Below are 11,955 nucleotides of genomic sequence, written 5' to 3'. Positions count from 1 at the left end.
TACGCGTTCAGGCCGGTGTACAGACGCTGGATTGAGCGTCCTCTCACCCACTATGGTGGCTACAGAGGCGGCTGCACTGTCGGCTTCCTCGTCCTAGCCGCTTACTTAGCCATCAGCTACTACATACACACCACTATGCTTCTCGGTGCCTTCTTAGCCGGTATGACGCTCGTAGTCTGGCCATCTAACCGCGATGATGTCCTAAACTACAAACACATTTTCGAGGAGATATTCGAACCACTCCTCAAACGCTACTTTGCATCTATTTTCTTCGCGTCTATCGGTTACTGTATACCATTCCTCGATCTCTTCACCGCCAAGAGATTCTGGCAGGGTTTGGTGTACAGTGTCCTTATGCTTATCGGTAAGCTGCTCGTCGGGATATGGATCCCGATACGCGACTGCATTTCCAAAGAGACAATAATCGTCGGCGACGCGGAGAACCAAAAGAAGAAAACAAAGTGGGGTCTCGGAAAACCAAACAAAAATAGCTGGATCTCGGGTCTTATTCTTGGCAGTGCCATGTTGGCGAGAGGCGAGATAGGTGTGTTGATTCTACAAGTCAGTCTTAGTACTACACAAGCGAATGCCAACTCCCCCGGCGCTATCTCTGTGATGGACACCGAGACTTACTTGATCGGCATCTGGGCCGTTGCATGGAATACCATTATTGGACCAGTCGCATTTGGCCTGCTCGTCAGATTCTTTGGTCAGAAAATCATCGATTCACATTGGGGTAGCACTCTTCGCATTAAACTCGAACAAGAGGAGAAGAATGCGAATGAGAATGGGGATACAAAAGATAGTGAAAACGGTGATAGCGGTGATGACGGAGACAATGAAAATGCTAGAAATGCAAGAACTGCTCAAGACAATTCTCAAAATCTGGATGATCAAGAGAATGAAAAGGTCAGGCGTGAGGATAACGTTTGACATGGTGAGTGGATAGAATTATTTTCATTTATCTTCTATAAAGCAATGTAATCAAGGGTTGTATTATATACATTTCTATACAATTTGCATCATATTCCTACAGATCTGTTTGTCGTCAGTAATATCCACAACCGGAAATTACCCTTACTCACATGACAATTTCGCATAGTTGGCAGGTGCGAACCTCGACTTGAATGCTTTGTAGGCATACAAAGGTAAGGAAGAAACGGCAACAATCACCGCAACTTTCCACACGAATCGGAATGAGAAGACGAACGAAAGGTCTGCAAGGGCTGTGAGTAGTGATAATCACTCGTACACGCACATACCGAAATATTCAGGAAGAAGCACCATACTGAGGATGTAAATGATTAGGGTTACGATCTCCGCGATGACCATGTAGCGATGCCAAGTAGTGATTTCGAGCGCGACCATTATAAGTTCGTTCACAATCAGTGACGTGAATGAGATAGCGACGATATTGAGGAACTCATTCTCAAACAGGACGAGCGTCATAATCATGATTGCGCCACCCTGGTACACGGAAACCATCATCCATATGAAGAAGGTCTTTAGCGATAGTATGCGACCCTTAGTAAGCTCCTTGTATAACTCCGGATATAAAAGGGCCAGATCCTCATTAACATCTCTGTCCAACACGAGTGAAAAGACAGGTGCCATAGTGTAAATTGTTGAGTATCCCACCATCAGGTAGCCCTGGTAGATGGCGATAGGGGCGAAATACATAATAGCACTGAAGACAGCCTGGATGATCGATATGATAAGACCGCGATGTATGACGAACTGTGCCAGCTTCGCTGAGCGCTTGTACGAGTTTCTGCCATGCCACACCAGCAAGCGAGTGAGGAAAGAGAACTGCATCACCGAAAAGTCAGCTGCTAGTGAAGCCTGTTTGCCTTCTTTGCCAACGATACCGACACCGACATCTGCAGCTTGGATCATAGAAACATCGTTTCCACCATCTCCTATACAACACACGCGCCGCCTGGTGTGCGAGCGGATGAGATTGGCGATTTCAGCTTTCTGCGTAGGCGAGCATCTGCAAGCAACGACAACAGATAGCTGCGTTGCCACCTGTATGAATTCCGGTTTGAGGTTGTTTAGACAGAGCTGGAAATGATAAGCGCTGTACAAAACAGAAACACCTCACCCACATTAAGTGAATCACCGTCGATGACGAGACATGAATCTGGTTTTGACTGGAGGAAGTCGAGGTGATCTTTAATTTCCTGCACAGAGCCAGCCTTGGCTATTTGGTGTATATACTGATTGCGGTAGACGAGTTTACTCGAGATGGCAATGCACGTTGCTGTCTCAATCTTGTCACCCGTCAGCATCCATATTTTGAGCCCTGCATTGCGGAGCAGTTCGAGTGTCGGCTTGACATCCTCTTGCAGCTTGTCTTCTACACCAGTGAGACCGAGAAGCTCTAGGTCGTGTTCAAGGAGCTGATCGACGACACTTTCAGGTGTTACGTCTAGTCTACCCATACTTACGCCAACTTTAGCGCTCGTGTAAGCCTGCTCGAACGCATCATATGTGCTCGAAGTGAGTACCTTCTGCGCCACTACCAACGTACGCAGCCCCTCGCGCGCCATATTACCCGTCTCCTCCTCAAGCCAATCCTGACGCTGGACACGCGGGAGCATGACGACGTCTGCGCCTTTTTCGTAAAATGTGATTATGCCAGAGATGGTGTCACGCACGATGATTCCCATCCGCTTCGACTCGGAAGTGAATGGGAACAGTTGGAGAATGTCATACGAGATATGAAGCCCAGAGGGAGTGCGCAGGGTTATGCGTTGACGATCACGCTGCACGAGAGCCATACCGATACTTTCCGTCCAGTTCACTATGGCTACTTCGTCAGGCGAAGAGGCTTGGTATGATACGGTGTCGTCATCGTTTGTGACGGGTGTGACATTGTGACACAGCGATAAAGCCATAATTACATCCTTTACGCGCGAGCTCATGTCGCGACGCCCGCGATTTGCAAGCTGGATACCTGTGACTAGTGTTGGTGCTTTCGTCTCATCACTATCGCCATAGCCATAGTCGTCTTGCGCCCCGTAACACATTGCAAGCTGGTAGCGCACTTCGTCCATCGAATCATTGCTGTATGACATAGTACCCATGTGCAGTTTGCGCATAATCATCTCATTCTGTGTGAGTGTACCCGTTTTGTCGCTGAGGAGGTAAGAAATACGACCAAGCTCTTCAGGGAGAGTCGATGTGCGCACTACTGTGCCTGGGATGTTTGCATCTCTCATAATTTGCTTCGAGTATACTGTTTTGCCCATGTCTAAATTAACACGCAAACTGATAGGAATGATGGAGGAGAAGAGAATGAGGAAGCGGAATATGTAGACGAACCACTGGCCTCTGAAGCCGTTCAAGGCTACTAAGGCGACAGATAGTAGGAAAGTGACTAGACAGAGGATCTAAAGAATAGTTAGTGCTTGTATGACGACAGGCTTTTGACAAACCTTTGCTAGTCTGTTTATCTCGGTGTCGAGCAAACCAACTTTAGTTTTAGGATTGCTAGTGTTCATCACAGCCCTTGTTTCTTTACCAGTATAGACAACCACACCGATAGCAGAACCAGCGGCCAAAACGGTGTTGGCCCACAAGCAGTTCTCCGCAGAGAGAGGTTCAGCGGGGAGTGCGTGTTGAAAGAGACTAGATCCATGATGGTGTAAAGAGCCATTGAAAGAATGAATATCTTTGATGGGAGGAGCAGCGAGTAAATCAGCCTTCAAGTTGAGCAAGTCAGAGTCAGAGGGGAGAGATTGAGTGGAAGGGATTGCGACTTTCAGCTTCCAATCAGTTTCACCGTCTAGTTGATCAGTTTTGACGAAACAAGTACCGGAAGAGTCAGTACACCTTAGTAGGACCAAATCAGCAGGTACGCGTTGATTTTTTTCAAGGAATAGTAAGTCACCGACTTTAATAGATGATGAAGGAGTTGATTGAGAACCAATTGAAGTTAGAGTGGTGTAGAGTGAAGAATTAACTTCGTTATCTCGTTTTTGACGTAAATAATCATCATAGGCCTCTTTTGATATGGTAACCAACAAAACAAAGGCTAAAGGAGCTATGTAAGTGGAAATGAAGCCAATTTTCAGCGGAGGTATAAACTGAGATAAAGCAACCAATAAAAAGTATAAATTGAAGAAAAATTTGAATTGTTGGTATAAAATGAGGGGAATGAAAGTGATTAAGTTGTATTTCTGGTTTCTAATGCTGTTTGGAGGATGTTTGAGTTTTTTATGTGAGTTTAACGGAACTCTTCGGTAATCATTTAAATCAGGGCTATCAGGGCTGTCTATATCGCGTGTGCCATTATCAACGTCATCGTTATGATTATGCTCCTCCAACAACCTCTGCTCGTCTTCGTGTGGGCTATTCATTGTGTCTTGATGATTTTTAATTTTGCGTAATCTGAATGAATTCATTTCATTTCCAGGTGGTTGTTTATATTCAAAGAGGGAATCAAAGAGGAAATGTTGAAATCAGAACTGCAAGTCGCATTGACTGTCGTTAGCAGAGCTGCAAATTTAGCTCAATCTGTGTTTAACAAGTTGGTAACCGCAGAGACTGTCACAAAGAATGATAAGTCTCCTGTGACTGGTATGTTGGGAGGGATACGTGTTTGATATTCACTGAAACATATTCTATAGTCGCAGATTACTCTTGTCAAGCTCTCATTTCTCTCCTCCTTTCAAAATCGTTCCCAAATGATCCAATCGTCGGCGAGGAAGACGCAAACGATCTCAAGCAACCAACAGAATCTTCAATTCAACTTAAGAATAGAGTCACCCAGCTCGTCAATGCTGAATTATCGAAGCCACAATCAATCGGTGAATCTGATAACTTGGAATTGGGTACTTCACGTGATTCAAATGTATTGTTAGATGCAATCGATAGAGGTACCTTCCAAGGTGGTTCTAGTGGTAGAATGTGGTGCTTGGATCCAATCGACGGTACAAAAGGTTTCCTTAGAGGTGGCCAATACGCCGTATGTCTCGCTTTGCTTGTAGAGGGCAAAGTTCAGTTGGGTGTAATAGCATGTCCTAACCTCCCTGTAAACCCAAGTAACCCTGATAGTCCAAAGGGTGTCGTTTTAGCTGCTGTCAAAGGTCAAGGCGCTTTCCAACGTCCAATCAGCGAAACAAATGGCACTCTCACTCCAATCAGAATGAACCCAATCACTCCAGAATCTTTATCATATGCTTCTTTCTGTGAATCTGTTGAATCTGGTCACTCTTCTCAATCTGACGCTGCAAACATCGCAAACGAGTTGGGCATAACCAACGAGCCTGTTAGAATGGATTCTCAAGCTAAATACTGCTCCATTTCACGTGGTGACGGTGATATCTACCTCCGTTTGCCTGTATCTGCAGATTACGAGGAGAAGATCTGGGTGCGTTGACATTATTTTAAGCTTAAGTAACCCTATTAACGCATTACATAAAGGACCATGCACCTGGACGTCTCATCGTCGCTGAAGCTGGCGGTAAAGTGACTGACATACACAACAACGATCTCGATTTCTCCCTCGGACGCACACTTAAGAATAACAAGGGAGTTATTGCGGCGAGTGCTGATATACACGCAGACGTAATCAAAGCTGTACAAAAGGTATTGAAAGTATAGAAGTCATGTATCTAGAATTGCTATGAAATGATATAATGTACGCGATTCTTTGCTTTTGTGACGTGCGTGACTTGGAAAGTTGTAGACTGCGTTCCAAGCACACAATGTACACACAGGTCGCTGTTCATGTTTGCCTGCTTATACGCTGTCTTGCGAAATGAACCTTTTCGCAGAAGCACCTTTTAGCTGGCAGCTAGTCTATCAGTCAAATGACCGTTTGAATTTAACACCCAAATGAACCTGCGATCGAGAACGAGGAGCATTTTCAAGTTTCCTGAAGATTATGACGATGACTTGCTCGCTCAGCACCCAAATCAATTACTCGATCAAGACCGTCAGTCTGCGTCTGGTTCTATGATATTGCTCTTCTAACACGGCGCAGAACAAACAGAAATTGTAACTGGGATAGCTACAAATAATGCTGCATCGAATAAGATTTACAGATCATTCACTCTCCTCTTCATAGCCACCCACTTCTTATCGTCAGTCTTGTCTTCTCAAAAGTGCGTCACTAAATCTAATCTCAGGTTACTGTTGCGTCTTGATATGCGCGGTAATGTACTCAACCTCATTGCACTTCTTTTCCCGCTTCCCTCTCTCCTTAACACTCTCACTCAACGTGATCTGATGCTGATTGCACATCCAGCACTCAGAAACATCCCAGAACCCCGTTCTCACTTGCTCGGTCTCACTCTCAGCCTCTTCTGTCTCCTCTTATATCGCAATACTGTTTCCACGCGAACAGTACTCGCACTCGCTTTCTCCACTATCACTGAAACATGGATGAGGACTTGTGAAAAGGAGGCACAAGACCTGCATAAGCTAAAGTATGCCCAGAAAAGCGCCTGATGCGACTTTATTGGATGTATTTGTATAAATGTATAAATTACTACTGATATACACGTCTCTATTTGAGATATAAGTACATACATTGCTACCATTCTACGTCTTTATTTGCTCTTTCAAGTTGGAGTTGATCTGTGGCTTCTAATTGACTTGCGTCTGCCGCTGGTACTCGGTGGATCTCATTTTCCTCTAACATGCCCCGCTCTATGTTCTGACCAATTTCATTCTCATCTTGTCCATATTCATTAGCATCTGATGCTGCTAACCGTTGTATTCCATTCTCACTTGCTGCATGTAGTTGATCGTCATTATCCTCCCTCTCTTCTCCATCCCTCTCTATTCGATCCATATTCCCATCATCTACTTCTCCATCCTCACTCTGCGGAACTTCAGTTTCATATCCAAATGCATTCTTATCGTAGAAAAAAGGGTGCTCTAACTGATTCAACTGCTCTGGCTGAACTGCCTGACTTGGCTTATTTTGTCCATCTAGCTGAACTGGATTTGTAGTGTGCAATGTATTTGCCGCTGCACCAGACTCACTCAAACGCCTACGCTTTACGTTACTTGGATTCTGGCTCTTTCCTTTGCGTTGGCGTTTACCACTTAACCTCGGACTCACTACTGCTGAAGTATTTTCGGCATCTCTATCAGGAATATTCAGTCCCTCGTCAATTACTTGCGGGTAAAGATCTATCACATCTTGTGCTAATTGCCTCTCAGAAACAAAGTCTTTTTCCCGTTCGTCTTCCAGATCAGTGTCTTGCAAGAAATCGGTATCCCAATTTGCTTTGTATGTGCCCGTCGTCTTGCGCAGCGCCGGGTGAAGCTTTCTACCGTTCCTTAGATGCCGTTCATTGTACTTCCGGACGATATCTTTAATATCAATGCTTTAAATTGTCAGTATAGCGACAAATTCAATATGATACTCACTTATTTCTTTCTGAAAGTGTCTGACTGAAGTTGCCGCGATACCCATGGTCGATGACCATCTGCGCATAACACTTATAGGGCACAGTGACGTAGCGAAATTGACTTTTGTCGACATCTGCATATTCTGCTGTATTGTTGTTGAACTTCCATCTTTCGAGACGATATCTGTTAACCATGTAGCCTATTGCGCAATAACGTCAGCAGGGTTTTGTGATGAAACGCAGAATACCCACGTATGATCAACTCTTCTTCATAAGGCCTTGTCTTTCTCTTAATCCTTCGACCATTGGGTAGAAGATCACGTGGCTTTGCTTGCCTCAGGTGGTGTCTATGGCGTTTATTCTGCATTCTTTTAGCCTCGTCAATCATACCTAGATTAGATCTTCTGAGATTACGTGCCTTATTAGACATTCGTAAACGCTTCTCAGGTACCTCATCATCCATATTCCACTCGTCATCGCTCTGGCTTAATTTATCACTTTCGACTCTTTCTTCCCCGATTTGGTTCTCGTCTTGGTAGTAGCCATTATCGTCAGTGCGTCTAAACCTTTCTCTATTGATGGTATCATACACGCGATTGGCAGTAGGGCCACTGGAACGCGAACGTGGAATATGTGGAGTTGGTGGAGGTGTCAGATGAGTCAATGGAAGGCTGATATGAATTTGTTGAAATTGATTCGAGTCGAATAAAGAGGAATTTCTTTGTTGACTTGGCTGGTTTGGAGGAGGAGTGCCACTGTGAGAGGAAGCGCTAGTGCGAGTGCGAGGATTGACTGTTTGAGGAGGCATCTTCGAACCACCCTGGTTACCCTCATCTTCATCTTCATCATCACTAGACAGGACAATAACATCCTTGTTGATCTCAACCATACTGCTAGGTATTTCTAGAACCTTAGTCTCTAATTGGCTAGACATAAGCTCAAGATCATCTTCATCCTGATCGCCCATGTCAACATCAAGAGGATGAGGTGGCACCAAGCTCTGCTGATTACCGGGCGGTCCATCTTCGTCAGAGTCGTCAGAGTCAAACGCCTTCTGTCTGTTCTCTCTAATTGTGCGTCTATGTGATTCCACTTCACGGCTAACTCTCACACCCTTCCGATGAATAATACGCGATCCACCATCTGCGCTTCTTCTCGAATTCACCTGCTCTTCATCGTCACCTGCCCAGCTGATTACAGACTCCTGCCTACTAAAACTACGATTGTCCGAGTCAACATCATTTGCGTCATCTACTTTGTCGTTATCTGAGTGGTCAGGTAGTAGATCCAAGTGATTCAATAGATCGTCTTCGACTCTTCTTTGTGGTTGAGCTACAAATGGCTCCTTCATGATTTCCTTGACGTTATTGTCCACAGTTTCCTCCTCATTAACATCTACCGAAGTTGAATTGGCTTTTACGGGTTGCGCAGTATTATAAGGGTGTGTGGAACTTGTGGATGGAGACTGTTGAGTTTGTGGAGTTTGTTGAACTGGTTTATTTTGTGGAGACGGTTGAAATTGTTGGGTTGGTTGGGTTTGTGGAGATCGTGGAGACCGTTGAGTTGGTTCGGTTGATTGAGTTGGTTGCTGGAAAGGCTGCACAGATGATAGTTGATCGGACATTTGGTGGGAAAGTTGTTGATCCAGTTGTTGGTATAGTTGCTCATCCGGCTCTTGAGACGTTTGCTGAGTTGGATGCTGAGAAGATTGTTGCTGTGGCTCCTCAATTACCTCCAGCGGAGCCGAATAATTTGAGATCCACGCTGACTGAGGATCGTGAGACATAGTTTGATATAACTGCTGAGATATTCCTTGATATAGTTCCTCGGATGTTTGTCGAGGTGATTGAGGTAGTTGCTCAGAGATTTGTTGAGATAACCTTTCAGGCCCTTCTGAGGGTGTTGAAGCACTGGGGATCCTGTCTGATTGAGATTTTTGAGCTAAAAGCATGTTTCGCGCCTGCTCTTCCCGATGTAAACGCTCCACTTCGAGTGCAGAGTCGGAGGCTAGGCTTTGTCTCTCTTTTTCAGCAGCAGCCTCAGCTCTCTCATTCGTTAAATGTTGCTGCTCAGCTTCTTTTTGCCTCTTTCTAGTCTGATCCTCTTGTCTCTCTCTATTCTCTGCCTCAAATTTTCTTCTATGCTCGTCCTCAAGTCTAATATTGGTCTCTTCATCCAGCCTTCTTTTATCACTTTCCTCCTCAAGCCTCTTTCTGTTTTCCTCCTCTTCGTTTAGTTTCTTTCTGGTATCATCTTCCTCTTGCAGTCTTCTAGCCTCGGTCTCTTGTCTATGTCTGACAGCTTCATCTTCTTGCTGCTTTCTAGCTTCAGCTTCTTGTTGCTCTTTAGCCTTAGCCTCTTGGCTCAGCCTGTTAGCTTCTTCCTCTTTCAGTCTAATAGATTCAGCTTCCTGTCTAAGTCTATTGGTCTCTTCATGTTTCTCAGTAGCCCCCTCCCTCAATCTAAGGGATTCATCTGTCGGAGTATCATTGTCAATGTTCATTGGCACATCTGCTGAAGCCTGCTCTCGCGCTTCAACTACTGGCGACCGCCGTCTAAACGAAAGAGCCACGCCATTAAAATCAGTCGCGCTTTCATTCTGCAACGATGCTCTCAGTCCAATTTCCTTCTCCTTTTCTTTCTGGTTAGATGGCGGAAGCAATGAAGAACGCATTCCCTGCTGATCTTGCGATGATGGTGGGATGTGGTCTGCCATACTACGCACAACGCTGTCGCGAGCACTCCTTAAATGACGGTGAGCGGTTTCTTGCGAAGTGTTTACATTTGCATTCGCATTTGCACTTGCTTCTGATTGTGTAAACACATTGGATGCATTGATAAAAGCGTCGCTGCTGATGTGGTGTTGATGGTTGAGGAGCTGATCGAGATCGATGTCTCTTCCACTGATAGGCGATCGCGATCTATCTTCCAGACGGACAGACCCTTGCTGTCTACGCCTGTCCGGAGTACTTTGCAAATAGAGCGTAGATTCGCCTTGAGGTGGTTCATCAAAAATGTTGGAGAAGCTCGATATGGTTTGGCTGTATTTGTTAGTTAATATTTCTTAAGATAACCCAACTCACTCAAAATGTTCACCGAAGATGCTGTCATTAACGGTATCGGTGTGCTTGTCCACATCCAGATTGATGAGATCGATCTCTTGTTGCAGGCTGCGATCGACGTGGGTTGGAGACAGTTGCGGCATCGGAGGAGTATCTGGAGTTTGTAGATTTGACAGAGAGGTTTGTTGAAGGGTTTGTTGAAATTGCTGTGGACTAAACTGCCTTTGCTGTTGAATCTGCTGAGGAGATTGCTCAAGTTGCTGTGTAATCTGTCGAGGACTCTTCCTAGTCCCAGTCTGTGGAGTTTTCTGTAGAGTAGTTTTCCTTCTCGGAGTTTGCATCTGGCTTTGCTTTGGAGTTTTTTGCTGCACCTGGCTTAGATTCTGCTGAGATGACCTTCCCAGACCAGTCGATCTATCGTCTTCGAAAATTGTTCTGTCTGTAGTGTGATTTGCATCGTTGTATATATCGTCCCAAACTTGCTGAGCAAAGTTCATCACACTCCCCTTGAACTTCTCATACGGGAACTCGTGATCAAGTCTGTCTACAGGGATACGCAAGACCATCATGCGCTCCTTCGCCAGTTTCTCGAAATGTGCTTGCAGCTGAGTTGATAATCTTGAGGCATCCACCCTGTTATTCCAGACAGTGCCTTTCCAGTTAAAGAGCTCGTGAACAGCCTCTTTGACGGCCTCTGTTTGTACCATAGCGCTTACAGGTCTGATTCTTTGCATGTGTTGCACCTTGAGCTGGTTGATGTTGTAGACTTGGGTTGCTAGATCTATCTGATAGTCCATGTGTATCTTACGCAGCTTGGAGTCAGTGGGGACAACGTGGCCAAGGAACGCCGCCCAAGCCTCTTTGAGATCAACAGCGGGAGAAATTGCGCCACCAGTTTCGATAGTTGTTTGCTGTTGCTGGACAATTGCAGCAAAAGTAGTAATATTGGACATTCTAACGCCTTGAGTGATTGCACGCGCAGTATCTGAGCTGGGCCTTTGTCCGCTGAGAACTTGAGAAACAGAAATAAAGTTATTTTCGGTAAAAGTGTTGTGTTTAAACGTTTGATACGTATGCCATGTCTTGAGAACGGAGATGTCGTTTGTCCCAGTGATTGGATCGAGTACCTGGCTCAAAACATCCTGTGACAGTGTTTTGAGTATCTTTGCCCGTTGCGCCAGCGTGGAAATCGGCACACGCTGCTCGACAATCGACTTTCTCAGCTGAGTCGGCGCAGGAGACGATGAAGCGAACCCAGATAAATCTACGTCGTGCATAGAGATTCTCTTAGCTTTCGCTCGTCGCTGTTTGTCCTTTGGCTTCTTTGTGCTTGTTGCTGTTATGTGATTAGCATGTTTCGCGGTGCGGCGGGAAACCCAGGAACCCACGGGTAGCGCCGATATCTCCATTTCGTTCCGTCGGCAATTCCGTGGCCGCTGTCTTCCGCCTTGTTCTGTTCGCAGCCAGACTCATGATCGTCGGTGAGCAAGACACGCTGCGAGAGACACAGGGGAAATTAGATG

The 11,955-nt window shown here is 45.4% G+C and overlaps 5 protein-coding genes across 5 annotated transcripts; 3 read left to right on the top strand and 2 right to left on the bottom strand.

Annotated features, from left to right (window-relative positions):
- Positions 1 to 135: 135 nt before the first annotated feature.
- J056_002046 (uncharacterized protein) lies at positions 136 to 933 on the top strand (the record flags this gene model as incomplete). Its single annotated transcript, XM_009267910.1, has 1 exon — positions 136 to 933. One exon carries the CDS (start codon positions 136 to 138, stop codon positions 931 to 933), a length of 798 nt encoding a protein of 265 aa, XP_009266185.1.
- An 89-nt stretch (positions 934 to 1,022) lies between these two features.
- On the bottom strand, positions 1,023 to 4,364 carry J056_002045 (putative phospholipid-transporting ATPase IIB; the record flags this gene model as incomplete). The annotated part of the gene is made up of 5 exons (XM_009267909.1): positions 1,023 to 1,038; positions 1,082 to 1,217; positions 1,263 to 2,064; positions 2,109 to 3,395; positions 3,441 to 4,364. 5 exons carry the CDS (start codon positions 4,362 to 4,364, stop codon positions 1,023 to 1,025), a joined length of 3,165 nt encoding a protein of 1,054 aa, XP_009266184.1.
- Positions 4,365 to 4,457: 93 nt separating this feature from the next.
- On the top strand, positions 4,458 to 5,610 carry J056_002044 (3'(2'),5'-bisphosphate nucleotidase; the record flags this gene model as incomplete). Its single annotated transcript, XM_009267908.1, has 3 exons — positions 4,458 to 4,584; positions 4,635 to 5,377; positions 5,431 to 5,610. 3 exons carry the CDS (start codon positions 4,458 to 4,460, stop codon positions 5,608 to 5,610), a joined length of 1,050 nt encoding a protein of 349 aa, XP_009266183.1.
- Positions 5,611 to 5,844: 234 nt separating this feature from the next.
- J056_002043 (uncharacterized protein) lies at positions 5,845 to 6,459 on the top strand (the record flags this gene model as incomplete). The annotated part of the gene is made up of 3 exons (XM_009267907.1): positions 5,845 to 5,944; positions 5,993 to 6,092; positions 6,138 to 6,459. 3 exons carry the CDS (start codon positions 5,845 to 5,847, stop codon positions 6,457 to 6,459), a joined length of 522 nt encoding a protein of 173 aa, XP_009266182.1.
- Positions 6,460 to 6,544: 85 nt separating this feature from the next.
- On the bottom strand, positions 6,545 to 11,905 carry J056_002042 (uncharacterized protein; the record flags this gene model as incomplete). The annotated part of the gene is made up of 5 exons (XM_009267906.1): positions 6,545 to 7,346; positions 7,390 to 7,570; positions 7,623 to 10,411; positions 10,454 to 11,768; positions 11,821 to 11,905. 5 exons carry the CDS (start codon positions 11,903 to 11,905, stop codon positions 6,545 to 6,547), a joined length of 5,172 nt encoding a protein of 1,723 aa, XP_009266181.1.
- Between the last annotated feature and the right edge of the window lie 50 nt (positions 11,906 to 11,955).

This window comes from Wallemia ichthyophaga, assembly GCF_000400465.1.
Source record: "Wallemia ichthyophaga EXF-994 unplaced genomic scaffold scaffold2, whole genome shotgun sequence".
In the NCBI taxonomy this organism is placed as follows: Eukaryota; Fungi; Basidiomycota; class Wallemiomycetes; order Wallemiales; family Wallemiaceae; genus Wallemia; species Wallemia ichthyophaga.
This window is presented reverse-complemented; position numbering and strand designations above follow the sequence as displayed.